Here is a 27,075-nt window from a genome sequence, read left to right on the forward strand (position 1 = left end):
CTTTGTGCCTTAACACAGGGAGCATTCACAATAAAGTGTGTGAATTAATCAGACAGAGAGATGGAAACGGGTATGATATACCTGGGATTACCGAGACACAGTGCAGGGTGACCAGGGACAGGAACTGAGCATCCCGAGATATTCAGTACTGAGGAAGGACAGACAGAAAGCTGGAGTCAGATTGCTGGTTAGAGAGGAAATGAATGCCATTCTGAGGAAGGATATTAACTCCAACAATATGGAATCTAAAATAAAAACACAAAACACTGGAAAAACTCAGCAGGTATGTGGAGAGAGAGAATAGATCCCAGGCTTCCAAACAGTCATTCATTACTGGAAAAAGTTGATTTGTTGGTTAGGAAGAAGAAGGAGGCTTATGTTCGGATGAGGCTTGAGGGCTCGGGTAGTGCAGTAGAAAGCTTTAGATTGGCTAGGAGGGAGTTGAAGAGGGAGTTAAGAAGGGCTAGAAGAGGGCATGAGATGACTTTGGCTGATAGGATTAAGGAGAATCCTAAGGCGTTCTATAGGTATGTCAAGAATAGAAGGTTGGTCAGGGCAAGATTAGGGCCAGTTACAGACAGTAGGGGGAAGTTGTGTGTGGAACCGGAAGAGATTGGAGAGGCATTGAACCATTATTTCTCTTTGGTGTTCACGCAGGACGATATGAATGTAGCTGAGGAGGTCACTGGGGTGAAGGGGTGTAAAATAGAAAGTATTGTAGTTGATACAGAGGATGTGTTGGATATTCTAGATGGGTTGAAAATAGATAAGTCCCCTGGTCCAGACGGGATTTACCCTAGGATTCTATGGGAGGCAAGAGAGGTGATTGCAGAGCCACTGGCTCTGATCTTCAGGTCGTCGTTGGTCTCTGGTATAGTACCGGAAGATTGGAGGACAGCGAATGTTGTCCCATTGTTTAAGAAGGGGAGCAGAGACTTCCCTGGGAATTATAGACCAGTGAGTCTTACTTCTGTAGTGGGCAAGGTTTTAGAAAGAATTATTAGGGATAGGATTTATAGTTATTTGGCGAGTAATGAATTGATTAGAGAAAGTCAGCATGGTTTTGTAGCGGGAAGGTCGTGCCTTACTAACCTTATTGAGTTCTTTGAGAAGGTGACCAAAGAGGTGGATAGGGGTAAGGCAGTAGATGTGGTATACATGGACTTTAGTAAGGCGTTTGATAAGGTTCACCATGGTATGCTTCTGCAGAAAATGCAGATGTATGGGATTGGTGGTAATTTAGGTACTTGGATCAGGAATTGGTTAGCAGATAGGAGACAGAGGGTGGTCGTTGATGGTAATTATTCATCATGGAGTTCGGTTACGAGTGGTGTGCCTCAGGGATCTGTTTTGGGGCCACTGCTGTTCGTAATCTTTATTAATGATCTGGATGAGGGTATAGTTGGGTGGATTAGTAAGTTTGCTGATGACACCAAAGTCGGAGGTGTGGTAGATTGTGAGGAAGGGTGTCGAAGTTTGCAGGGTGACTTGGACAGGTTGCAGAGCTGGGCTGCGAGGTGGCAGATGGAGTTTAATGCGGAGAAGTGTGAGGTAATCCATTTCGGTAGGAATAACAGATGTGTTGAGTATAGGGCTAACGGGAGGACTTTGAATAGAGTGGAGGAGCAGAGGGATCTAGGTGTATGTGTACATAGATCCCTGAAAGTTGGGAATCAAGTAGATAAGGTTGTTAAGAAGGCGTACGGTGTCTTGGCGTTTATTGGTAGGGGGATTGAATTTAGGAGTCGCAGCGTCATGTTGCAACTGTACACAACTCTGGTGCGGCCGCACTTGGAGTACTGTGTGCAGTTCTGGTCCCCACATTACAGGAAGGATGTGGAGGCTTTGGAGAGGGTGCAGAGGAGGTTTACTAGGATGTTGCCTGGTATGGAGGGGAGGTCCTATGAGGAGAGACTGAGGAATTTGGGGTTGTTTTCACTGCAAAGAAGGCGGCTAAGAGGGGACCTTATTGAAACATATAAGATGATTAGAGGTTTAGACAGGGTGGACAGTGATAGCCTTTTTCCTCGGATGGAGAAATCTAGCACGAGGGGGCACGGCTTTAAATTAAGGGGGGGTAGTTATAGGACGGATGTCAGGGGTAGGTTCTTTACCCAGAGGGTGGTGAGGGATTGGAATGCCCTGCCTGCTGCAGTTGTAAATGCGCCTAGTTTGGGGGCGTTTAAGAGATCTGTGGATAGGTTTATGGACGAAAAGGGATTGGTTTAGATTAGTGGGTCAGTGTTTTTTTTTTAAAAATAAGACTGGTCGGCGCAACATTGTGGGCCGAAGGGCCTGTTCCGCGCTGTAATGTTCTATGTTCTACCTGACTGTTTTATACATAAATCATAAATGATACAGATGAACATGTTGGGGGGGGGGAATAATAAGCAGGTTTGCAGATGGCACCAAGGTTAGGCGGGTGGTTAATAGTGAAGAAGAAGGTCGTAGGTTATAGGGAGATATGGATGGGTTGATCAGATGGGCAGAGCAATGGCAGATGATATTTAACCCTGTAAGTACGAGGTGATGCACTTTGGAAGAAGGAACAAGATGAGGGAATATTTAATGAATGGCAGGAAGCTCAGCGGAATGGAGGGATCTTGGGGCAATTATTCACAGATCCCTGACGGAGGCAGAGCAGGTGAACAGGATAGTTAACGCTCATGGGACACTTACTTTCATCAGTCGTGGTATAGACTAGAAGAGCAAGGAGGTAATGTTTAGGCCACAGCTGGAGCACTGTGTGCAGCTCTGGTCACCTCAGTATAGGAAGGATGTGATTGCACTGGAGGGGGTGCAGAGGAGATTCCCCAGGGATGCTGCCTGGGATGGAGGGTTTGAGCAATAAGGAGAGACTGGATAGGCTGGGGTTGTTTTCTCTGGAGCAGAGAAGGCTGAGGGGGGACATGATTGAGGTGTATAAGGTTATGGGGTTTGGACAGGGTGAGTGGGGAGCAGCTGTTCCCCTTGGCTGAGGGGTCAGTCACGAGGGGGCAGAGTTTTAGGGTGAGGGACAGGAGATTCAGAGGGGGTTTGAGAAAAATAAATCACTGAGGGTGATGGGAATCTGGAATGTGCTGTGTGGGAGGGTGATGGGAATCTGGAACGTGCTGTGTGGGAGGGTGATGGGAATCTGGAACGTGCTGTGTGGGAGGGTGATGGGAATCTGGAACGTGCTGTGTGGGAGGGTGATGGGAATCTGGAACGTGCTGTGTGGGAGGGTGATGGGAATCTGGAACGTGCTGTGTGGGAGGGTGATGGGAATCTGGAACGTGCTGTGTGGGAGGGTGATGGGAATCTGGAACGTGCTGTGTGGGAGGGTGATGGGAATCTGGAACGTGCTGTGTGGGAGGGTGATGAACATAGAACATAGAACATTACAGCGCAGAACAGGCCCTTCGGCCCACGATGTTGCGCCGACCAGTTACAAAACAATGACCCACTAATCTAAACCAATCCCTTTTCGTCCATAAACCTATCCACGGATCTCTTAAACGCCCCCAAACTAGGCGCATTTACAACTGCAGCAGGCAGGGCATTCCAATCCCTCACCACCCTCTGGGTAAAGAACCTACCCCTGACATCCGTCCTGTACCTACCCCCTCTTAATTTAAAGCCATGCCCCCTCGTGCTAGCTTTCTCCATCCGAGGAAAAAGGCTATCACTATCCACCCTATCTAAACCTCTAATCATCTTATATGTTTCAATAAGATCCCCTCTTAGCCGCCTTCTTTCCAGCGAAAACAACCCCAAATCCCTCAGCCTCTCCTCATAGGACCTCCCCTCCATACCAGGCAACATCCTGGTAAACCTCCTCTGCACCCTCTCCAAAGCCTCCACATCCTTCCTGTAATGTGGGGACCAGAACTGCACACAGTACTCCAAGTGCGACCGCACCAGAGTTGTGTACAGTTGCAACATAACGCTGCGACTCCTAAATTCAATCCCCCTACCAATAAACGCCAAGACACCGTATGCCTTCTTAACAACCCTATCTACTTGATTCCCAACTTTCAGGGATCTATGTACACATACACCTAGATCCCTCTGTTCATCCACACTATTCAAAGTCCTCCCGTTAGCCCTATACTCGACACATCTGTTGCTCCTACCAAAGTGAATTACCTCACACTTCTCCGCATTAAATTCCATCCGCCACCTCTCGGCCCAGCTCTGCAACCTGTCTAAGTCTCCCTGCAGACTATGACACCCTTCCTCACAATCTACCACACCTCCGACTTTGGTGTCATCAGCAAATTTACTAATCCACCCAACTATACCCTCATCCAGATCATTAATAAAAATTACAAACAACAGTGGCCCCAAAACAGATCCCTGAGGCACACCACTCGTAACCGAACTCCATGATGAATATTTACCATCAACCACCACCCTCTGTCTCCTATCTGCTAGCCAATTCCTGATCCAACTTCCTAGATTACCCTCAATCCCATACATCTGCATTTTCTGCAGAAGCCTACCATGGTGAACCTTATCAAACGCCTTACTAAAATCCATATATACCACGTCCACTGCCTTACCCCCATCCACCTCTTTGGTCACATTCTCAAAAAACTCAATAAGGTTAGTAAGGCACGACCTCCCCGCTACAAAACCATGCTGACTATCTCCAATCAATTCATTACTCTCCAAATAACTATAAATCCTATCCCTAATAATTTTTTCTAAAACCTTGCCCACAACAGAAGTAAGACTCACCGGTCTATAATTCCCGGGGAAGTCTCTGTTCCCTTTCTTAAACAATGGGACAACATTCGCTATCCTCCAATCCTCCGGGACTATACCAGAGACCAATGACGACCTGAAGATCAGAGCCAGAGGCTCTGCAATCACCTCTCTAGCCTCCCAGAGAATCCTAGGGTAAATCCCATCCGGACCAGGGGACTTATCTATTTTCAGCCCCTCAAGAATATCCAGCACATCCCCCTTATCAACCGTAATACTGTCTATTTTACACCCCTGCAACCCAGTGTCCTCCTCAGCTATATTCATGTCCCCCTGCGTGAACACCGAAGAGAAATATTGGTTCAATGCCTCTCCAATCTCCTCCGGTTCCACACATAACTTCCCTCTGCTGCCTATAACTGGCCCTAATCTTGCCCTGACCAACCTTCTGTTCTTAACATATCTATAGAACGCCTTAGGATTCTCCTTAATCCTATCAGCCAAAGTCTTCTCATGTCCTCTTTGAGCCCTTCTTAACTCACTCTTCAACTCCCTCCTAGCCAATCTAAAGCTTTCTGGTGCACTACCTGAGCCCTCAAGCCTCATCCGAACATAAGCCTCCTTTTTCTTTTTAACCATCGACTCAACTCTTTTAGTGCACCACGGTTCCCTAGCCCTACCAATTCCTCCTTGCCTGACAGGGACATACCTATCAAGGACTCGCAGTAGCTGCTCCTTGAAAAAACTCCACATTTCGGACGTTCCCAGTCCCTGTAATCTCCTAGTCCAATCTATGCTTCCTAATTCACTCCTAATAGCCTCATAATTACCCTTCCCCCAGCTAAAACTACTGGCCCGAGGTTCATGCCTATCTCTTCCCATCACTAAGGTGAACGTAATCGAATTGTGGTCACTATCACCAAAATGCACACCAACTTCCAAGTCTAGCACCTGGTCTGGCTCATTTCCCAGCACCAAATCCAATATAGCCTCACCTCTAGTTGGCCTATCTACATACTGAGTCAAAAAACCTTCCTGCATGCTTTGTACAAACACTGACCCCTCTAATGAGCTAGAGCTATAGCAATTCCAATCAATATTAGTAAAGTTAAAGTCCCCCATAACAATTACCCTATTACTTTCACTCCTAACCAGGATCGTCTCCGCAATCCTTTCCTCAACCTCTCTAGAACTTTTAGGAGGTCTATAAAAGACTCCCAACAGGGTGACCTCTCCTCTCCTATTTCTAATCTCCGCCCATACTACCTCAACAGACAAGTCCTCATCAAACTTCCTCTCTGACACCGTGATACAATCCTTGACTAGCAATGCAACCCCTCCCCCCCTTCTACCTCCTTCTCTGCTCCGACTAAAACATTTGTACCCCGGGACCTGCAGCATCCATTCCTGACCCTGCCCTATCCATGTCTCAGAAATGGCCACAACATCGAAGTCCCAGGTACTGATCCACGCTGCAAGTTCATCCACTTTATTGCGAATACTCCTCGCGTTAAAGTATACGCATTTCAAACCCTGCTCCACCCCACCCCCACGATGCCGTGCATTGCAGTCCCCATCTGTGCCCCCCTCACTTTCACCCCCTCTACTCAGGATCCCACCCCCCCTCCGAATCAGTTTAAACCTTCACCATCACCAGATGGGAATCTGGAACGTGCTGCCTGGGAGGGTGATGGGAATCTGGAACGTGCTGTGTGGGAGGGTGATGGGAATCTGGAACGTGCTGTGTGGGAGGGTGATGGGAATCTGGAACGTGCTGTGTGGGAGGGTGATGGGAATCTGGAACGTGCTGTGTGGGAGGGTGATGGGAATCTGGAACGTGCTGTGTGGGAGGGTGATGGGAATCTGGAACGTGCTGTGTGGGAGGGTGATGGGAATCTGGAACGTGCTGTGTGGGAGGGTGATGGGAATCTGGAACGTGCTGTGTGGGAGGGTGATGGGAATCTGGAACGTGCTGTGTGGGAGGGTGATGGGAATCTGGAACGTGCTGTGTGGGAGGGTGATGGGAATCTGGAACGTGCTGTGTGGGAGGGTGATGGGAGTCTGGAACGTGCTGTGTGGGAGGGTGATGGGAGTCTGGAACGTGCTGTGTGGGAGGGTGATGGGAATCTGGAACGTGCTGTGTGGGAGGGTGATGGGAATCTGGAACGTGCTGTGTGGGAGGGTGATGGGAATCTGGAACGTGCTGTGTGGGAGGGTGATGGGAGTCTGGAACGTGCTGTGTGGGAGGGTGATGGGAATCTGGAACGTGCTGTGTGGGAGGGTGATGGGAATCTGGAACGTGCTGTGTGGGAGGGTGATGGGAATCTGGAACGTGCTGTGTGGGAGGGTGATGGGAATCTGGAACGTGCTGTGTGGGAGGGTGATGGGAATCTGGAACGTGCTGCGTGGGAGGGTGATGGGAATCTGGAACGTGCTGCGTGGGAGGGTGATGGGAATCTGGAACGTGCTGTGTGGGAGGGTGATGGGAATCTGGAACGTGCTGTGTGGGAGGGTGATGGGAATCTGGAACGTGCTGTGTGGGAGGGTGATGGGAATCTGGAACGTGCTGTGTGGGAGGGTGATGGGAATCTGGAACGTGCTGTGTGGGAGGGTGATGGGAATCTGGAACGTGCTGTGTGGGAGGGTGATGGAGGCGGGAAACCTTACAACGTTTAAAAAATATCTGAATGAGTGCTTGAAATATCCTAACATTCCAGGATATGGGACAGTGCAGGTAGATGGGATGAGCACACCTGTAGTGATTGGGGGGGGGGATGTGGGTCAGACCTGGGAGGGCTCTTGATGGGTGATGGGATGAGAGGATGCGGCCAAGGATCGGAGAATTACAGGGATCGGGAGAATCCGGCTCCACACTCACCCTGTATGAATTAATATTCCAATATTCTAACGGTTTTCCCGCTGGCACTAACTGCCCCGTATCCCCTCTGTCCCCCAGCCTGGCACCATTTGTCAATGAGCAGAGAATTACATCGATAAACTACATTTAAACTTAAAGCTTCTGCCTTATTCAAATACAAAAATAAACCCCTTCAAACTGTATCTGTTCCCCTGTGTGTGTGTGTGTGGGTGGGTGTGTGGGTGAGTGTGTGTGTCAGTGAGTGTGTGGGTGTGAGTGTGTATGGGTGTGTGGGTGAGTATGTGTGTGTCTGGGTGTGTGTGTCTGTGTGTGTGGGTGTGTGGGTGAGTGTGTGTGTGTGTGTGTTGGTGAGTGTGTGTGTGTCTGGGTGTGTGTGTGGGTGTGTGTCTGTGTGTTGGTGGGTGTGTGTGTGTGGGTGAGTGTGTGTGTGTCTGTGTGTTGGTGAGTGTGTGTGTGAGTGTGTGTGGGTGTGTGTGTGTGGGTGTGTGTATGGGTGTGTGGGTGAGTATGTGTGTGTCTGTGTGTTGGTGTGTGTGTGGGTGTGTGTGTGTGGGTGTGTGTCTGTGTGTGTGTGTGTGGGTGTGTGTCTGTGTGTTGGTGAGTGTGTGTGGGTGTGTGTGTGTGGGTGTGTGTGTGTGGGTGAGTGTGTGTGTGTCTGTGTGTTGGTGTGTGTGTGGGTGAGTGTGTTTCTGTGTGTGTGGGTGTGTGTGTGTCTGTGTGTTGGTGAGTGTGTGTGTGAGTGTGTGTGGGTGTGTGTGTGTGTGTGTGTGGGTGTGGGTGAGTATGTGTGTGTCTGTGTGTTGGTGAGTGTGTGTGTGTGGGTGTGTGTATGGGTGTGTGGGTGAGTATGTGTGTGTCTGTGTGTTGGTGAGTGTGTGTGGGTGTGTGGGTGAGTATGTGTGTGTGTGTGTGTGTGTGTGGGTGGATAGCCACTGCCCTCAGGGACCCCCCCACCCCCCCAGGTGTTGACGGACAGTTTCTTTCCTGTGAATTCCAGGTAAAAACGATGTATTTGGGGAGCCAATCAACCTGTACGCACGGCCAGGTAAATCTAACGCCGACGTTCGGGCTCTGACCTACTGCGACCTTCACAAAATCCAGCGAGAGGACCTCCTGGAGGTACTGGATATGTATCCCGAATTCTCCGACCATTTCTGGTCTAACCTGGAGATCACCTTTAACCTGCGGGATGTGAGTACTGCCTCTTGTACCTGCCTTTATAACAGCACCAACCACACAGCAGGGATTGTGTAAACACTCAGTGAGATACTTCATTATTCCAGACAGATAGAATCGGCTAAACACAGAGAGAGAGAGAGAGTAAGAAAGAATGTGTGTGAGAGAGAGTGAGTGAAAGAGAGAGAGAGTGAGAGTGTGAGAGAGAGAGAGTGAGAGAGAGAGAGAGAGAGAAAGTGAGTGTGTGAGAGAGAGAGAGAGAAAGAGAGAGTGTGAGAGAGTGAGTGAAAGAGAGAGAGAGTGAGAGAGAGTGAGAGTGTGAGAGTGAGTGTGTGTGAGAGAGTGAGTGAAAGAGAGAGAGAGTGAGAGTGTGAGAGAGAGTGAGAGAGTGAGAAAGAATGTGTGTGAGAGAGAGTGAGAGTGTGAGAGTGAGTGTGTGTGAGAGAGTGAGTGAAAGAGAGAGTGAGAGAGAGTGAGAGCGTGAGAGAGAGCGTGAGAGAGAGCGTGAGAGAGTGAGTGTGTGTGAGAGAGAGAGAGAGTGAGAGAGAGTGAGAGTGTGACTGTACACAACTCTGGTGCGGCCGCACTTGGAGTACTGTGTGCAGTTCTGGTCCCCACATTACAGGAAGGATGTGGAGGCTTTGGAGAGGGTGCAGAGGAGGTTTACCAGGATGTTGCCTGGTATGGAGGGGAGGTCCTATGAGGAGAGACTGAGGGATTTGGGGTTGTTTTCGTTAGAAAGAAGGCGGCTAAGAGGGGATCTTATTGAAACATATAAGATGATTAGAGGCTTAGATAGGGTGGACAGTGATAGCCTTTTTCCTTGGATGGAGAAAGCTAGCACGAGGGGGCATGGCTTTAAATTAAGGGGTGGTAGTTATAGGACGGATGTCAGGGGTAGGTTCTTTACCCAGAGGGTGGTGAGGGACTGGAATGCCCTGCCTGCTGCAGTTGTAAATGCGCCTAGTTTGGGGGCGTTTAAGAGATCCGTGGATAGGTTTATGGATGGAAAGGGATTGGTTTAGATTAGTGGGTCAATGTTTTTTTTTTAAAAATAAGACTGGTCGGAGCAACATTGTGGGCCGAAGGGCCTGTTCCGCGCTGTAATGTTCTATGTTCTATGTTCTATGTGAGAGAGAGAGAGTGAAAGAGAGAGAGAGAGAAAGTGAGAGTGTGTGAGAGAGAGAGAGTGAGAGAGAGAGAGAGAGAGAAAGTGAGTGTGTGAGAGAGAGAGAGAGAGTGAGAGAGAGAGAGAGAAAGTGAGTGTGTGAGAGAGAGAGAGTGAGAGTGAGAGAAAGAGAGAGTGTGAGAGAGTGAGTGAAAGAGAGAGAGAGTGAGAGTGTGAGAGAGAGTGAGAGAGTGAGAAAGAATGTGTGTGAGAGAGAGTGAGAGTGTGAGAGAGTGAGTGTGTGTGAGAGAGTGAGTGAAAGAGAGAGAGAGTGAGAGAGAGTGAGAGTGTGAGAGAGAGAGCGTGAGAGAGTGAGAGAAAGAGAGAGTGTGAGAGAGTGAGTGTGTGTGAGAGAGAGAGAGAGAGGGTGAGAGAGAGAGAGGGTGAGAGAGAGAGAGAGAGGGTGAGTGAGTGTGTGAGAGAGCGAGTCTGAGTGTGTGAGAGAGTGGGTGTGAGTGTGTGAGAGAGAGTGTGAGAGAGAGTGTGAGAGAGAGAGGGAGAGAGTATTTATCTAACCAGCATTCCATTAGGATAGTGTTTTATTCAGTTTGTTAATAGTTTCAGTTAGGTGAGGAAGGGGCAGCACTCCAAAAGTTTGTGATTCCAAATAAACCTGTTGGACTCTAACCTGGTGATGTGAGACTTCTAACTGTGTCCACCCCAGTCCAACACCAGCATCTCCACATCATGCCAATAGTTTAGTTCACCTGGTCATTGTTAGCTGTTACTTTAGCCTTTTCAGAGAAAGGGCAGATTGGCCGTGCTAAATTGCCCCTTGGTGTCATGGGAATGAGGAGGGTAAATACATGGGAATAGGGCCTGAGTGGGATTGTGGTCAATGGGCCAAATGACCTCCTTCTGCACTGGAGGATTCTATGGTTTTATGAATCTTCTCTGAATGTCGGAGCTTATTGAGATCTAACCACTAACATTTACTGAAGTGCAGATATTCTCCCGTCGCACACACACTTTAACAGATTATAAAGCGAGCTACTTCTCTTTGAGTGGTTGTTTGTTAGTTCTCAGACAGGAAATCAGCCCCCCGTTTGTAACAGATTGGGGAGCTCGTGTCCTGGGTTAGAAACTCCAAGATCTTTAAATAAACCTTCAGTGAGGAGCGGGAGATCCCGTTAACTAATAACAAACTGGTTCAATCAAAAGTGGCTCTTTACGTTGCGAAAGAGGGTCAGGGGTTGAAGGTGCTTCCCAAATTTGCCAAGAAAGATTAGAAGACAGAAAGGAGTGACACTTGTAGAATTGGCTGAAATTGGGTTTAAGCTGGAATGATCGGATAGAAACTCTCGGGGATAGGGCAAGAGGAACATCAGAGAAAAGAGAAAGATGGAATTTGAAGCAAAACAGCAGAAGTACAAGATGGAAGGGATAGTTTACAAGCTCGGTGTAGCCAACTGCCTGATAGGGATCCGTACAAATATGTTCAAACATTACCAAACTTTAAAAAAGATGCAGAAGCCTTTTTCATTTCCTTTGAGAAATTGGCTACACGGATAGTGGAGGTCTGGGTAATGTGAATCCAGGTTGATAGTTGGGGTACTGAGGGGTAGGTAGGGTGCTGAGGGGTAGGCAGGGTGCTGAGGGGTAGGTAGGGTGCTGAGGGGTAGGTGGGGTACTGAGGGGTAGGCAGGGTGCTGAGGGGTAGGTAGGGTGCTGAGGGGTAGGTAGGGTGCTGAGGGGTAGGCAGGGTGCTGAGGGGTAGGTAGGGTGCTGAGGGGTAGGTGGGGTACTGAGGGGTAGGCAGGGTGCTGAGGGGTAGGCAGGGTGCTGAGGGGTAGGCAGGGGGCTGAGGGGTCGGTAGGGTGCTGAGGGGTAGGTGGGGTACTGAGGGGTAGGCAGGGTGCTGAGGGGTAGGCAGGGGGCTGAGGGGTAGGCGGGGTGCTGAGGGGTAGGCAGGGTGCTGAGGGGTAGGTAGGGTGCTGAGGGGTAGGTGGGGTACTGAGGGGTAGGCAGGGTGCTGAGGGGTAGGTAGGGTGCTGAGGGGTAGGCAGGGTGCTGAGGGGTAGGCAGGGGGCTGAGGGGTAGGCAGGATGCTGAGGGGTAGGTAGGGTGCTGAGGGGTAGGCGGGGGGCTGAGGGGTAGGCGGGGGGCTGAGGGGTAGGCAGGGTGCTGAGGGGTAGGCAGGGTGCTGAGGGGTAGGTAGGGTGCTGAGGGGTAGGTGGGGTACTGAGGGGTAGGTGGGGTGCTGAGGGGTAGGTGGGGTGCTGAGGGGTAGGTGGGGTGCTGAGGGGTAGGTGGGGTGCTGAGGGGTAGGTAGGGTGCTGAGGGGTAGGTGGGGTGCTGAGGGGTAGGTGGGGTGCTGAGGGGTAGGTGGGGTACTGAGGGGTAGGTGGGGTGCTGAGGGGTAGGTGGGGTGCTGAGGGGTAGGTGGGGTGCTGAGGGGTAGGTAGGGTGCTGAGGGGTAGGTAGGGTGCTGAGGGGTAGGCAGGGGGCTGAGGGGTAGGCAGGGTACTGAGGGGTAGGTAGGGGGCTGAGGGGTAGGCGGGGTGCTGAGGGGTAGGCAGGGGGCTGAGGGGTAGGTAGGGTGCTGAGGGGTAGGCAGGGTGCTGAGGGGTAGGTAGGGTGCTGAGGGGTAGGTGGGGTACTGAGGGGTAGGCGGGGGGCTGAGGGGTAGGTAGGGTGCTGAGGGGTAGGTGGGGTACTGAGGGGTAGGCAGGGTGCTGAGGGGTAGGCAGGGGGCTGAGGGGTAGGCGGGGTGCTGAGGGGTAGGCAGGGGGCTGAGGGGTAGGTAGGGTGCTGAGGGGTAGGCAGGGTGCTGAGGGGTAGGCAGGGGGCTGAGGGGTAGGTAGGGTGCTGAGGGGTAGGTGGGGTACTGAGGGGTAGGCAGGGTGCTGAGGGGTAGGCAGGGGGCTGAGGGGTAGGCGGGGTGCTGAGGGGTAGGCAGGGTGCTGAGGGGTAGGTAGGGTGCTGAGGGGTAGGTGGGGTACTGAGGGGTAGGCAGGGTGCTGAGGGGTAGGCAGGGTGCTGAGGGGTAGGCAGGGTGCTGAGGGGTAGGCAGGGGGCTGAGGGGTAGGCAGGGTGCTGAGGGGTAGGTAGGGTGCTGAGGGGTAGGCGGGGGGCTGAGGGGTAGGTAGGGTGCTGAGGGGTAGGTAGGGGGCTGAGGGGTAGGCAGGGTACTGAGGGGTAGGTAGGGGGCTGAGGGGTAGGCGGGGTGCTGAGGGGTAGGCAGGGGGCTGAGGGGTAGGTGGGGTACTGAGGGGTAGGTAGGGGGCTGAGGGGTAGGCAGGGGGCTGAGGGGTAGGCAGGGGGCTGAGGGGTAGGCAGGGGGCTGAGGGGTAGGCGGGGTGCTGAGGGGTAGGTGGGGTGCTGAGGGGTAGGCAGGGTGCTGAGGGGTAGGCAGGGGGCTGAGGGGTAGGCAGGGGGCTGAGGGGTAGGCAGGATGCTGAGGGGTAGGCAGGGTGCTGAGGGGTAGGTGGGGTACTGAGGGGTAGGCAGGGGGCTGAGGGGTAGGCAGGGGGCTGAGGGGTAGGCAGGATGCTGAGGGGTAGGCAGGATGCTGAGGGGTAGGCAGGATGCTGAGGGGTAGGCAGGGTGCTGAGGGGTAGGTGGGGTACTGAGGGGTAGGCAGGGGGCTGAGGGGTAGGCAGGGTGCTGAGGGGTAGGCAGGGGGCTGAGGGGTAGGCAGGATGCTGAGGGGTAGGCAGGATGCTGAGGGGTAGGCAGGATGCTGAGGGGTAGGTGGGGTACTGAGGGGTAGGCAGGGTGCTGAGGGGTAGGCAGGGTACTGAGGGGTAGGCAGGGGGCTGAGGGGTAGGCAGGGTACTGAGGGGTAGGCAGGGGGCTGAGGGGTAGGCAGGGTACTGAGGGGTAGGCGGGGGGCTGAGGGGTAGGTAGGGTGCTGAGGGGTAGGTGGGGTGCTGAGGGGTAGGTAGGGGGCTGAGGGGTAGGTGGGGTACTGAGGGGTAGGTGGGGTACTGAGGGGTAGGTAGGGGGCTGAGGGGTAGGTGGGGTACTGAGGGGTAGGTGGGGTACTGAGGGGTAGGTAGGGGGCTGAGCAGCGCTGTCAGAGGAGGTGTCGGGATAATATGAAGTAAAGAAGGCTGTTCTGAGTGCTTATGAACTGATAACAGGAGCAAATAGACAACAGTTCAGAAATGTCAGGAGGGAACCAGGTCAGACATATATCGAGTTTGAAAGAATTAAGCACAACAACTTTGATAGATGAATGAGAGCTCTAAAGATAGAAAGGCATATGAGGCTCTTACAGATATTATTCTGCTGGAGGAGTCTAAAAACTCACTTCCAGAAGTGATAGGAACTCATGTTGGGGAGCAGAAAGTGAAAACAGTGAGAAGAGCAGCAGAGATGGCGGATGAAAACACATTAGAGCATAAACTGAAATCCAGATTCCGACATTCCATGAGGGATAGATATTGGGAAAGAGAGAGATGCTTCAATGAAAAACAGAAAGTAGATCACACTGGGGACAGTTCACCACCTGTGAAAAGAGAGGGTGGGGAGAGGTGAGAGACCTCAGATGTTTTCACTCTGATAAGGTGGGACACACAGAGCGGGTGGCTGGAGAAAGGCCCTGGGGAAAAGGGGTGGAACAGAAGAGGCTCAACCAATGGGATGCGTTAAAGCAGTGAAGGGGATCTGGAGAGAAGTGAAGGAGCTGAAGGAGAGGACACAGCCTTGGCGAGGGCTGGATAGTAAAATAACACTCCATCTTTTCAATGACTTCACCTCTGTGGGTAAGGTTTACTCAGGTAGAGCAGGGGGACCAGGTAAAGCAGTTAAAATATTGAGAGATACAGGAGCTAGTCTGCAGAGAGCAACCAGGAAGGGAAATAACAGATTGGTGTTTATCGCCAGGGGAATTGGAATACAAGAATAACATCTGCTCCAGATATTCCGGGTTTTGGTGGGACCACATCTGGAACACCGGCTGCCATTCTGATCTCCACATTTAATAGATGATAATTGTATTGGAGACGGCACAGAGAAGGTTCACTGGATTTGTCCCTGGGGTAAGGGGATTGTCCATTGACCAGAGGCTGGAGTTTAGAATTAGAGGAGATTGCATTGAAAAATCTCACATTCTGAGTGGGTTTGGCAGGGTGGATGCTGAGAGATTGTTTACACTGGTCAGGGGAATCGATAACACGGGCCACAGCCTCAGGATAAAGGGCTGTTTGTTTAGGAGTGAGATTGGGAGAAATACCTTCACTCAAAGGGGTGTGAATCCATGGAATTCAGCCCCTCGGAGGGATGTGTGTGGATGCTCCTGAGTGAGATATAGACAGCTGTGGGACAGACAGAGCTTGGCCTCTCGGGGAATTATGGGATAGAGGGAATGAGTGGGAAAATAGATTCCAGGACCATGATGGCACTGAATAGCACAGACTCGATGGGCCAAGCGGTCTTCTCCAGCTCCTCATGCTCTTGTGCAGGGTGAGTCTGGAAGTCCTGATAGTGAAGTAGGATGGGGTTATTTCCATGTATATGTTTGGGGAATATACTCAGGGTAGCACGGTGACACAGTGGTTAGCACTGCTGCCTCACGGTGCCAGGGACCTGGGTTCGATTCCTGGCTTGGATCCCTGTGTGGAGTTTGCACGTTCTCCCTGTATTTCCTCCAGGTGTTCCAGTTTCCTCCCACAGTCCAAAGACACATGGGTTAGGTGCATTGGCCATGCTAAATTGCCCCTTAGCATCCCGTGATGTGTAGGTGAATATGGGGGTTGGGCCTTGGTGGGATTGTTGTTGCTGCAGATCCAATGGACCGAATGGCCTCGCCTGCACTGTCGGGTTTCGATGTATCTGGATTGAACGAATCAAATCTTTCCATGTGGTCACCGTATCCATTCTCACATTGTGATGGAGATGGTGAGATAGACCAGAAGGAGATGGGATTTAGCTTTGTGTCTGACGCCCTCTGTCAGAGGGACGGGGAGGTGGGCGGGTCTCAGAGGGGGGACGGGGAGGTGGGCGGGTCTCTCGGGGGGACGGGGAGGTGGGCGGGTCTCTCGGGGGACGGGGAGGTGGGCGGGTCTCTCGGGGGACGGGGAGGTGGGCGGGTCTCTCAGGGGGACGGGGAGGTGGGTGGGTCTCTCGGGGGGACGTGGAGGTGGGCGGGTCTCTCGGGGGGGACGGGGAGGTGGGCGGGTCTCTCGGGGGGGACGGGGAGGTGGGCGGGTCTCTCGGGGGGACGGGGAGGTGGGCGGGTCTCTCGGGGGGACGGGGAGGTGGGCGGGTCTCTCGGGGGGACGTGGAGGTGGGCGGGTCTCTCGGGGGGGACGTGGAGGTGGGCGGGTCTCTCGGGGGGACGGGGAGGTGGGCGGGTCTCTCGGGGGGGTGGGGAGGTGGGCGGGTCTCTCGGGGGGACGGGGAGGTGGGCGGGTCTCTCGGGGGGTGGGGAGGTGGGCGGGTCTCTCGGGGGGGGTGGGGAGGTGGGCGGGTCTCAGAGGGGACGGGGAGGTGGGCGGGTCTCAGAGGGGACGGGGAGGTGGGCGGGTCTCTCGGGGGGGTGGGGAGGTGGGCGGGTCTCAGAGGGGACGGGGAGGTGGGCGGGTCTCTCGGGGGGGTGGGGAGGTGGGCGGGTCTCTCGGGGGGACGGGGGGTGGGCGGGTCTCAGAGGGGACGGGGAGGTGGGCGGGTCTCTCGGGGGGGTGGGGAGGTGGGCGGGTCTCAGAGGGGACGGGGAGGTGGGCGGGTCTCTCGGGGGGGTGGGGAGGTGGGCGGGTCTCAGAGGGGACGGGGAGGTGGGCGGGTCTCTCGGGGGGACGGGGGGTGGGCGGGTCTCAGAGGGGGGACGGGGGGGTGGGCGGGTCTCAGAGGGGACGGGGAGGTGGGCGGGTCTCTCGGGGGGGTGGGGAGGTGGGCGGGTCTCTCGGGGGGGTGGGGAGGTGGGCGGGTCTCAGAGGGGACGGGGAGGTGGGTGGGTCTCAGAGGGGACGGGGAGGTGGGTGGGTCTCTCGGGGGGACGGGGGGGTGGGTGGGTCTCTCGGGGGGACGGGGAGGTGGGCGGGTCTCTCGGGGGGGTGGGGAGGTGGGCGGGTCTCTCGGGGGGACGGGGAGGTGGGCGGGTCTCTCGGGGGGGACGGGGAGGTGGGCGGGTCTCTCGGGGGGGTGGGGAGGTGGGCGGGTCTCAGAGGGGACGGGGAGGTGGGCGGGTCTCTCGGGGGGACGGGGGGTGGGCGGGTCTCAGAGGGGGGACGGGGGGGTGGGCGGGTCTCAGAGGGGACGGGGAGGTGGGCGGGTCTCTCGGGGGGGTGGGGAGGTGGGCGGGTCTCAGAGGGGACGGGGAGGTGGGTGGGTCTCTCGGGGGGACGGGGGGTGGGCGGGTCTCAGAGGGGGGACGGGGGGGTGGGCGGGTCTCTCGGGGGGGTGGGGAGGTGGGCGGGTCTCTCGGGGGGACGGGGGGTGGGCGGGTCTCAGAGGGGACGGGGAGGTGGGCGGGTCTCTCGGGGGGGTGGGGAGGTGGGCGGGTCTCAGAGGGGACGGGGAGGTGGGCGGGTCTCTCGGGGGGGTGGGGAGGTGGGCGGGTCTCAGAGGGGACGGGGAGGTGGGCGGGTCTCTCGGGGGGACGGGGGGTGGGCGGGTCTCAGAGGGGGGACGGGGGGGTGGGCGGGTCTCAGAGGGGACGGGGAGGTGGGCGGGTCTCTCGGGGGGGTGGGGAGGTGGGCGGGTCTCAGAGGGGACGGGGAGGTGGGTGGGTCTCAGAGGGGACGGGGAGGTGGGTGGGTCTCTCGGGGGGACGGGGGGGTGGGTGGGTCTCTCGGGGGGACGGGGGGGTGGGTGGGTCTCTCGGGGGGACGGGGAGGTGGGCGGGTCTCTCGGGGGGGTGGGGAGGTGGGCGGGTCTCTCGGGGGGGACGGGGAGGTGGGCGGGTCTCTCGGGGGGGACGGGGAGGTGGGCGGGTCTCTCGGGGGGGACGGGGAGGTGGGCGGGTCTCTCGGGGGGGTGGGGAGGTGGGCGGGTCTCTCGGGGGGGACAGGGAGGTGGGCGGGTCTCAGAGGGGACGGGGAGGTGGGTGGGTCTCTCGGGGGGACGGGGGGTGGGCGGGTCTCTCAGGGGGGTGGGGAGGTGGGTGGGGGGGGGTGGTTAAGCTGTTTGCTGTTCTCTGGACGGGCAGCTCCTGCCCATTTCTGAGTGGGTCAATATGAGGAGGTCAGAACAGATCCATTCACAGTGATTGGTGTAACGTGCGGTTATTCCTGAGTGTGAGATTGGAATATATCCCACAAACCCCACACTGCTTTCTCCCTCAGGTTAACATGATCCCAGCCTCTTTCTCCAGTGATGAATCGGATGGAGATTTCAGCCGCTTGCGGAGGCGGAAGTTGTCATTCCGGAGACGAACAGAACACGGTAAGGAATGGGAAAGAGATTCCTGACCCCTGTCCCCTGACCCTTGACCCACATGATCTCAAATTATCAACAACCACGGGTGAGGTGCCTGAAGATTGGAGAGGGGCAAATGTTGTGTCTTTGTTTAAAAAGGGAAAAGCCTGGGAACGACAGGCCAGTGAGCCTGTGGTGGGTAAATTGTTGGAAGGTATTTTGAGAGACAGGATCTACAGGCATTTAGAGACACAAGGACTGATTAGGGACAGTCAGCATGGCTTTGTGAGTGGAAAATCATGTCTCACAAATTTGATTGAGTTTTTAGAAGGGGTAACCAAGAAGGTAGATGAGGGCAGTGCAGTTGATGTTGTCTACATGGACTTTAGCAAGGCCTTTGACAAGGTACAGCATGGTAGGTTGTTGCATAAGGTTAAATCTCACGGGATTCAGGGTGAGGTATCTAAATGGAGACAAAATTGGCTTCTTGACAGTAAAAACTGGGCGGCATGGACAAGTTGGGCCAAAGGGCCTGTTCCCAAGCTGTAAACATGTATGTAAATAGAACAAGAGTTTACTTCATTGTAACAATCATCATAAAGGATTTCATCGGCTCTCACTGTCACCTTGAAGAATCTGCCATGGGAGGAATGGTCAGATTGATACAGTTGATGTTTATCAGGATTTCCAGAAGGTTTTTGCTGAAGTTCCACTGGATAGACCTGTCAGCAACACTGAAGCAGATCAGATGAAGGTGACATTATGGATGTAACACTGACCAAGGGCAGTAAGTCTGTGTTTCAGATTGCAATGCAGGATCACTGTCTGCTCCAGAGTTAGTATTGGAAATTCCAATGGGTATTCAGGATCTGGATTTGGGTAAACAGCAACATCACAAAGTGAAATGTGGAATAAAGAATGAAGAGAATGGTCACATTCAGGAGAATGTGGACAAGGGCAATAAAATCATCAGAGCCAGCAGGCGGAATTTAACACAGACACAATGCACTGAATCATTCAGGGAGGGGATAAGAAGAAGGAATATAAACTTCTTTATTCATTTATGGGATGTGGGTGTCTCTGGATGGCTGACTATTTATCACCCATCACTAATTGCCCTTAAGAACAAAGAGATCAAAGAAAATTCCAGCTCAGGAACAGGCCCTTCGGCCTCCAATCCTGCACTGACCATGCTGCCCCCGACTGAACTAAAACCCCCCACCCTTCCGGGGACCATATCCCTCTATCCTGGTAGAAATAGCAGAGGTGCTCAATGAATACTTTACTTCGGTATTCACAGTGGAAAGTGATCTGGGAGGTTGTACTGCAGGTTTGTGGCGGACTGAAAAGATTGAGTATGTGGATGTTAAGAAAGAGGATGTGTTGGAAATTTTGAATAGCATCAAGATAGATAAGTCGCCGGGACCGGATGGGATGTACCCCAGGTTACTGTGGGAGGCGAGGGAGGTGATTGCAGAGCCCCTGGCGATGATCTTTGCGTCATCGATGGAGACGGGAGAGGTTCCGGAGGATTGGAGGATTGCAGATGTGGTTCCTATTTTCAAGAAAGGGAACAGGGATAGCCTGGGAAATTACCGACCGGTGAGTCTGACCTCAGTGGTTGGTAAGTTGATGGAGAGGATTCTGAGGGACAGGATTTATGAGCATTTAGAGAAGTTTAGAATGATCAGGAATAGTCAGCACGGCTTTGTCAAGGGCAGGCCGTGCCTTACGAGCCTAGTTGAGTTCTTTGAAAATGTGACTAAACACATTGACGAAGGAAGAGCGGTGGATGTAGTAACTGTGCTACAATGCTGCCCATACCTGTACAACCAGATCCCTCTGCCTATCGATACTCTTCAGGGTTCTGCCATTTACTGTATATTTCCTATCTGTATTAGACCTTCCAAAATGTATCACCTCACATTTGTCTGGATTAAACTCCATCTGCCATCTCTCTGCCCAAGTCTCCAACTGATCTGTATCCTGCTGTATCCTCTGATGGTCCTCATCGCTATCCACAAATCCACCAACCTTTGTGTCATCCGCAAACTTACTAATCAATCCAGTTACATTTTCCTCCAAATCATTTATATATATTGCAAACAGCAAAGGTCCCAGCACTGATCCCTGAGGAACACCACTTGTCACAGCCCTCCATTCAGAAACACACCCTTCCACTGCTACCCTCTGTCTTCTTTGACCGAGCCAGTTTTGTATCCACCTTGCCAGCTCACCTCTGATCCCACTGCGACTTCACCCTCTGTACCAGTCTGCCATGAGGGACCTTGTCAAAGGCCTTACTGAAGTGGGGTGTCAGGGAGGGGTAGTACCTTTGGTGGGGAAACATGTCGCGTCCTTTGAGGTTGGTTTGTCATCCTTTGTCCCCATCTCGTTGAATATATTTAAGATGCAGGTAGATAGGTTTCTGATAGACAAGGGGATTAAGGGTTATGGGGAGAGGGCGGGAAAGTGGAACTGAGCCACGACAGATCAGCCATGATCTTATTGAATGGCGGGGCAGGCTCGAAGGGCTAGATGGCCGACTCCTGCTCCTATTTCTTATGTTCTTATGTACCTGGCACTCAGCTCCCACCTGTGGTCCCTGTTTGTGTGCGACAGCAGCCACACCCCGGGCAACGGCCTCAACAAGCCGGCTAAACCAGGTGAGGGTAACCGAAGGGTCTCAGCCCTCGGTGAGACAGGGAGATGTCTATCCCAGCATGTGAAGACAGAGTCCGGAAGATTGAGCGGAAGAGACCAGTGGAAGGTCCAACGGTCAAGAAGGCGGTCTCTGCAAGCGTCGTGGAACGAGAAGAGCAGGACAAGACGCAGAAGACGTCCTGGTCATCCACTGCACCCAGTCCCACTTCCAGCCGTCTTGACTCTTGTCTTGTCACTGGATCTAGATGGGAATTGGGAAGAGGGAGTGAGGCTGACGCTGCGCAACTCTCCCTCACTTTAATCCAAATCAAGCGCTAGTCTCAACACCATCATCATCATCATCAGTGTCCTGTTCAACCCTTGAAGTCCTGTGGTGATGGGCGAGCGATGAAGCAGCAGGTGTGGATACACTGGGAGCTGTAATCACGGACCTGCACGCAGGCGGCTCAGGTCTAATGGTCGTTTTCCACTGACCGAAGCAGCAGTGGAACTCGGCGTCTACCTGGGCGACTGAGCAGTCCTCTTCAGGAACACACTGCTCACCTCCGTAGAATAAGGAAAGGGCTAGAAAAGGTGCCCTAAACATTGCCTGCTTCGCTACACCCTGGTCAGTTTACCACAGCTGGTGGGGATCCCATCTTGCAGTCAAACAAACAAAATAAAACACAAGGTCAGAGTACTGGATGGCGGAGAATCCTCTGAGGTATTCCCAGTCACCAATGGTGTCAAACAGGGCTGTGTGCTCACACCCACACTGTTCAGCATGATGTTTACTGCCATGCTGAATGATGCCTTCCAGGACAGTGTTGCTGGAATCAGCCTCAAGTACAGAGTGGATGGGAAGCTCTTCAATCTGAGGAGGTTTCAAGCTATTACCAAAGTGAAGGAGACTGTTCTGGGAGATTTCCTCTTTGCCGATGACTGCACCCTGTATACTGGCTCAGATCCAACCAAAGAACACTCCTGTCAACTCAACAATCTGATCAAGACCTTTGATCCGGACCTTCAGAGCACCCTCCGTGCTCTCATCCCACGTACTCCCCCACTGTTGGAGATCTCTACTGCCTCCCAAAGATACACAAGGCAAACACCCCTGGCCGTCCCATCATATCGGGCAATGGGACTCTGTGTGAGAACCTCTCCAGTTACGTCGAGGGCATCCTGAAACCCATTGTACAAAGAACCCCCAGCTTTTGTTGTGACTCTATGGACTTCCTACGGAAACTCAGCACACACGGAGCAGTTGAACCAGGAGCACTCCTCGTCACAATGGATGTCTCAGCATTCTACACCAACATCCCCCATGACGATGGCATTGCTGCGACTGTCTCAGTACTCAACGCCGACAAATGCCAGTTTCCAGATGCAATTTTACAACTCAATCAGCTTCATCTTGGACCACAATGTTTTCACCTTCAACAACCAGTTCTTCATCCAGATACACGGAACAGCCATGGGGACCAAATTCACACCTCAATATGCCAACATCTTCATGCACAGGCTCAAACAAGACTTCTTCACCGCACAGGACCTTCAACTGATGCTATACACTAGATACATCGATGACATTTTCTTCCTTTGGCCTCATGGTGGACAATCACTGAAACAACTATATGGTGGCATCAACAAGTTCCACCCCACCATCAGACTCACCATGGACTATTCCCCAGAATCAGTTGCATTCTTGGACACACGCAACTCCATTAAGGACGGTCACCTCAGCACCTCACTGTACCACAAGCCCACAGACAATCTCACAATGCTCCACTTCTCCAGTTTCCACCCTAAACATGTTAAAGAAGCCATTCCCTATGGACAAGCCCTCCGTATACACAGGATTTGCTCAGATGAGGAGGATCGTGACAGACACCTCCAGACGCTGAAAGATGCCCTCATAAGAACAGGATATGGTGCTCGACTCATAGATCGACAGTTCCGATGCGCCACAGCGAAAAACCGCACCGATCTCCTCAGAAGACAAACACGGCACACGGTGGACAGAGTACCCTTCGTCGTCCAGTACTTCCCCGGAGCGGAGAAGCTACGACATCTTCTCCGGAGTCTTCAACATATCATTGATGAAGACGAACATCTCGCCAGGGCCATCCCCACACCCCCACTTCTTGCTTTCAGACAACCACACAACCTCAAACAGACCATTGTTCGCAGCAAACTACCCAGCCTTCAGGAGAACAGTGACCACAATACCACACAACCCTGCCACAGCAACCTCTGCAAGACATGCCGGATCATCGACATGGATACCATCATCACACGTGAGAATACCATCCACCAGGTACATGGTAAATACTCTTGTAACTTGGCCAACATTGTCTACCTGATACGCTGCAGGAAAGGATGTCCCGAAGCATGGTACATTGGGGAGACCATGCAGACGCTACGACAACGGATGAATGAACATCGCTCGACAATCACCAGGCAAGACTGTTCCCTGCCTGTTGGCAAACACTTCAGCGGTCACGGGCATTCAGCCTCTGACCTTCGGGTAAGCATTCTCCAAGGCGGCCTTCACAACACACGACAGCGCAGAGTCGCTGAGCAGAGACTGATAGCCAAGTTCCACACACATGAGGACGGCCTCAACAGGGATCTTGAGTTCATGTCTCACTACCTGTAACCACCGTGACTTGCCTGGGTTTGCAAAATCTCACTAACTGTCCTGTATCTCTGTACACATCTCTGTAACCTGTGCTTAACCCTCTCTCCACTCACATTGTCTGTACCTTTAAGACTGGGTTAGCTGTAAAGACTCAATTTCTAATCAGTATTCTGTAAACTGTGTGTGACTTTATATGCCCTTCTCTGATCAGAACTCTCCACTCACCTGATGAAGGAACAGCGTTCCAAAAGCTAGTGGTGTTTACTACCAAATAAACCTGTTGGACTCTAACCTGGTGTTGTGAGACTTCTTACTGTTACTGAAGTCCATATAGACAACATCCACTGCCCTACCCTCATCAATCATCTTTGTCACTTCCTCAGAAAACTCAATCAAGTTAATGAGACGCGACCTCCCCGTCACAAAACCATGTTGCCTCTCACTAATACGTCCACTTATTTCCGAGTGGGAATAAATCCTGTCCGGAAGAAATCTCTGTAATAATTTCCCTACCACTGATGTAAAGCTCACTGGCTGTAATTACCTGGATTATTCTTGCTACCCTTCTTAAACAAAGGAACAACATTGGCTATTCTCCAATCCTCTGGGACCTGCCCTGTAGCCAGTGAGGATACAAAGATTTCTCTCAAGGCCCCAGCAATTTCCTCCCTTGCCTCTCTCAGTATTCTGGGGTATATCCCATCAGGCCCTGGGGACTTGTCTACCTTGATGTTTCTCAAGAACCCCAATACCTCCTCCTTTTTCTCAACAGCTTCCTGAGCTCTGATATGAGATTCTCTGGTGTTCAGGTGATGGTGTTCCCAGGTATCTATTCCTTCTAGATGATTATGGTTTTGGGTTTGGAAGGTGCTGCCTAAGGAGCCTTGATGAGTTGCCATGGTGCATCTTGTAGATGGTAGACAATGGTCATTGTGAGTCAGCGATGGAGGGAGTGAATCCTGAGTTTTGGTCGGAGATGCTGGGGCAGCAAAAGAGATTGCAAAGAGATTTGTCTTTGATCTTTTTCACAGGACGTGGGTGTCACTGCCGGGTGTCTGTTTCACCCACACCCAGTGAAGAACAGGAAACAGTTTCCTGCTGTATTCTGAGTGGTCACATCTCTACCAGGAACCAATTGCCAACCAATCAGACTCCAAACATTAACTCCACGGAAGGTGTCTGAGTGTGGGCTCTTTCTGTGTGAATTGTTATTTGCTTTGAGATTGGGAATTGTTGTAAATCTGTCCTCTTGTGGGAATAAGTCTGATTTCAGCAGCACTCGAGTTCTGTATTATTAAAGGATGGCAGTGGCTTCAGCGGATGAAGGAAGTGATGGCACGGTGGCACAATGGTTAGCACTGCTGCCTCACAGCTCCAGGTTCGATTCCTGGCTTGGATCACTGTCTGTGCAGAGTCTGCACATTCTCCCCATGTCCTCCTGCTGTTCCGGATCCCTCCCACAGTCTGAAAGATGTGCGGGTCAGGTGCATTGACCCGAACAGGTGCCGGACTGTGGCAACTCGGGAAATTTCACTTTAAACTTGTCCATTTTGACAGGAAGAATAAAACACAGCAAATGATTGAAATGGGAAGTGCTGAGATGCAGAGGGATCTGGTTATCCAGGTCCAAGAATCAGGAAATGTTAGTGTTCGGCTGCAGCAAGTCATTCGGAATGTTTATTGTCAGGATAATGGGCTATCAGAGCGGGATAATGGGCTATCAGAGCGGGATAATGGGATTTCAGAGCGGGATAATGGGCTATCAGAGCGGGATAATGGGATTTCAGAGCAGGATAATGGGCTATCAGAGCAGGATAATGGGATATCAGAGTGGGATAATGGGATATCAGAGCAGGATAATGGATATAGAGTGGGATAATGGGATATCAGAGTGGTTTGTAGCAGTTGTTCGAGGTGTTGGTGAGACCACATCCCGGAATGTTGTGTATATTAAGAAAGGGTATATTTGGATTCGGGGCAGTTCAGAGAAGATTCACTGGGCTGATTCCTCAGAAAGACCCTAATGAGGAAAGATTGAGCAGACTGGGCCAATACTGACTGGAATTAGAAGGAATGAGAGGGGAATTTGAAGTTACAGTCAGATGAAGTGAGTTCTTATTGACAGGAGGAGGAGGCTCGATGGCCCAATTGCCAATTCCTGCTCCTCATTCTCATGAACTTACCCCCCCTGCTTTTCCCCAGAAGCCTCAGTCTGTGTGAAAGACTCTCACTGTCCCTCAACTCTGGTTCAATAATGTCCAACATTCTCATCTTGTATCCAACTCTCTACTTTTGGAATATTTCTGTTTCAAAGTTTCAGATGATGTGAGGTCTGGATCAGTGTCTCAGAATGAGAGAGCCATGCCAGGGGATAGTCTTCTCCTGGGGGATCTGTTATCACAGCGGGGAGAGAAAGAGCAGAGACCCTTATCCTGTCTCAGTCGAGTGAACAGCAGAGAGCAGAAAGCTCCGTCCTCCATCATTGAACTCTCTCCAACAGAGGCCACGACCGGGAACACTGACTTTCTCATCGTGCGTGGGACAGAATCGGAGACCGAGAGCAAAAGAGGTAATTTGTGTAACTTAGCCTCAGGTAAACACCCTGTACAATTGCAGCAAAACATCCCTATCCCTGCATGCAAATCCTCTCACTATTACGGCCGACGTACCATTTGCTTTCTTTACTGCCTGCTGTACCTGCGCGCTTCTGTCCCCCTGTTACTGCTCCCAAAGTGGATAACCTCACATTTATCCACATTATACTGCATCCGCCATGCAGATACCCACACACTCAGCCTGTCCAAACCACACTGAAGCATCTCTGCATCCTCCTCACAGCTCACCCTCCCACCCAACTTTATATTGTTGTGAAGTTGGGTTTATAAAGATGTAAAATATATAAAATACCAGAGGGGAAATAACAGGGCCTTTAAAAACTAGTTATGTTCAATGCTTGAATGTTTAAATACGAGGCACACAGGGTACAAAGAGTGCAACATTGTTATACCAAGAGATCAAGAGGTCAGGGTTGCCTTGGTTACCGGCTCTGCAGGTTTTTGCTATTCGTCAGCCTATGAATTTAAAGAAGACACTCAGCTAAAGGGAACCTGCAGGTGGTCAGGAAGGCGAATGGGATGCTGGCCTTCATAGCGAGGGGGATTGAATATAAAAGTAGGGAGGTCTTGCTGCGGCTGTATAGGGCATTGGTGAGGCCGCAGCTGGAGTACTGTGTGCAGTTTTGGGCGCCGTACTTACGCAAGGATATTTTGGCCTTGGAGGGAGTGCAGAGGAGGTTTACTAGGCTGATACCGGAGTTGAGGGGATTGAGCTATGAGGAGAGGCTGAATAAACTGGGCTTGTACTCGTTAGAGTTTAGAAGAATGAGGGGAGATCTCATTGAGACGTATAAGATGATGAATGGGATGGATAGGATAGAGGTGGAGAGACTCTTCCCGCTCAGAAAGGACAGTAGGACTAGGGGGCACAGCCTCAAGATAAAGGGGGGGCGGTTTAGAACGGAGTTGAGGAGGAACTTCTTCACTCAAAGGCTGGTGAATCTCTGGAATTCTCTGCCCGTTG

General features: G+C 52.4%; 1 protein-coding gene across 1 annotated transcript in view; it reads left to right on the plus strand.

The window, feature by feature from the left end:
• kcnh2b (potassium voltage-gated channel, subfamily H (eag-related), member 2b) overlaps positions 1-27,075 on the plus strand; it is a 91,568-nt gene that overhangs the window by 47,088 nt on the left and 17,405 nt on the right. Inside the window, exons 8-10 of the mRNA XM_080183884.1 lie at positions 8,565-8,758; positions 18,140-18,239; positions 25,811-26,065. Of these exons, the coding sequence (XP_080040010.1) occupies positions 8,565-8,758; positions 18,140-18,239; positions 25,811-26,065 (549 nt within the window). The remainder of the gene's footprint in view (positions 1-8,564; positions 8,759-18,139; positions 18,240-25,810; positions 26,066-27,075) is intronic.

The sequence above is a fragment of the Carcharhinus amblyrhynchos genome, unplaced genomic scaffold (genome assembly GCF_965287045.1).
Source record: "Carcharhinus amblyrhynchos unplaced genomic scaffold, sCarAmb.v2.hapA scaffold_458, whole genome shotgun sequence".
Classification (NCBI taxonomy): Eukaryota; Metazoa; Chordata; class Chondrichthyes; order Carcharhiniformes; family Carcharhinidae; genus Carcharhinus; species Carcharhinus amblyrhynchos.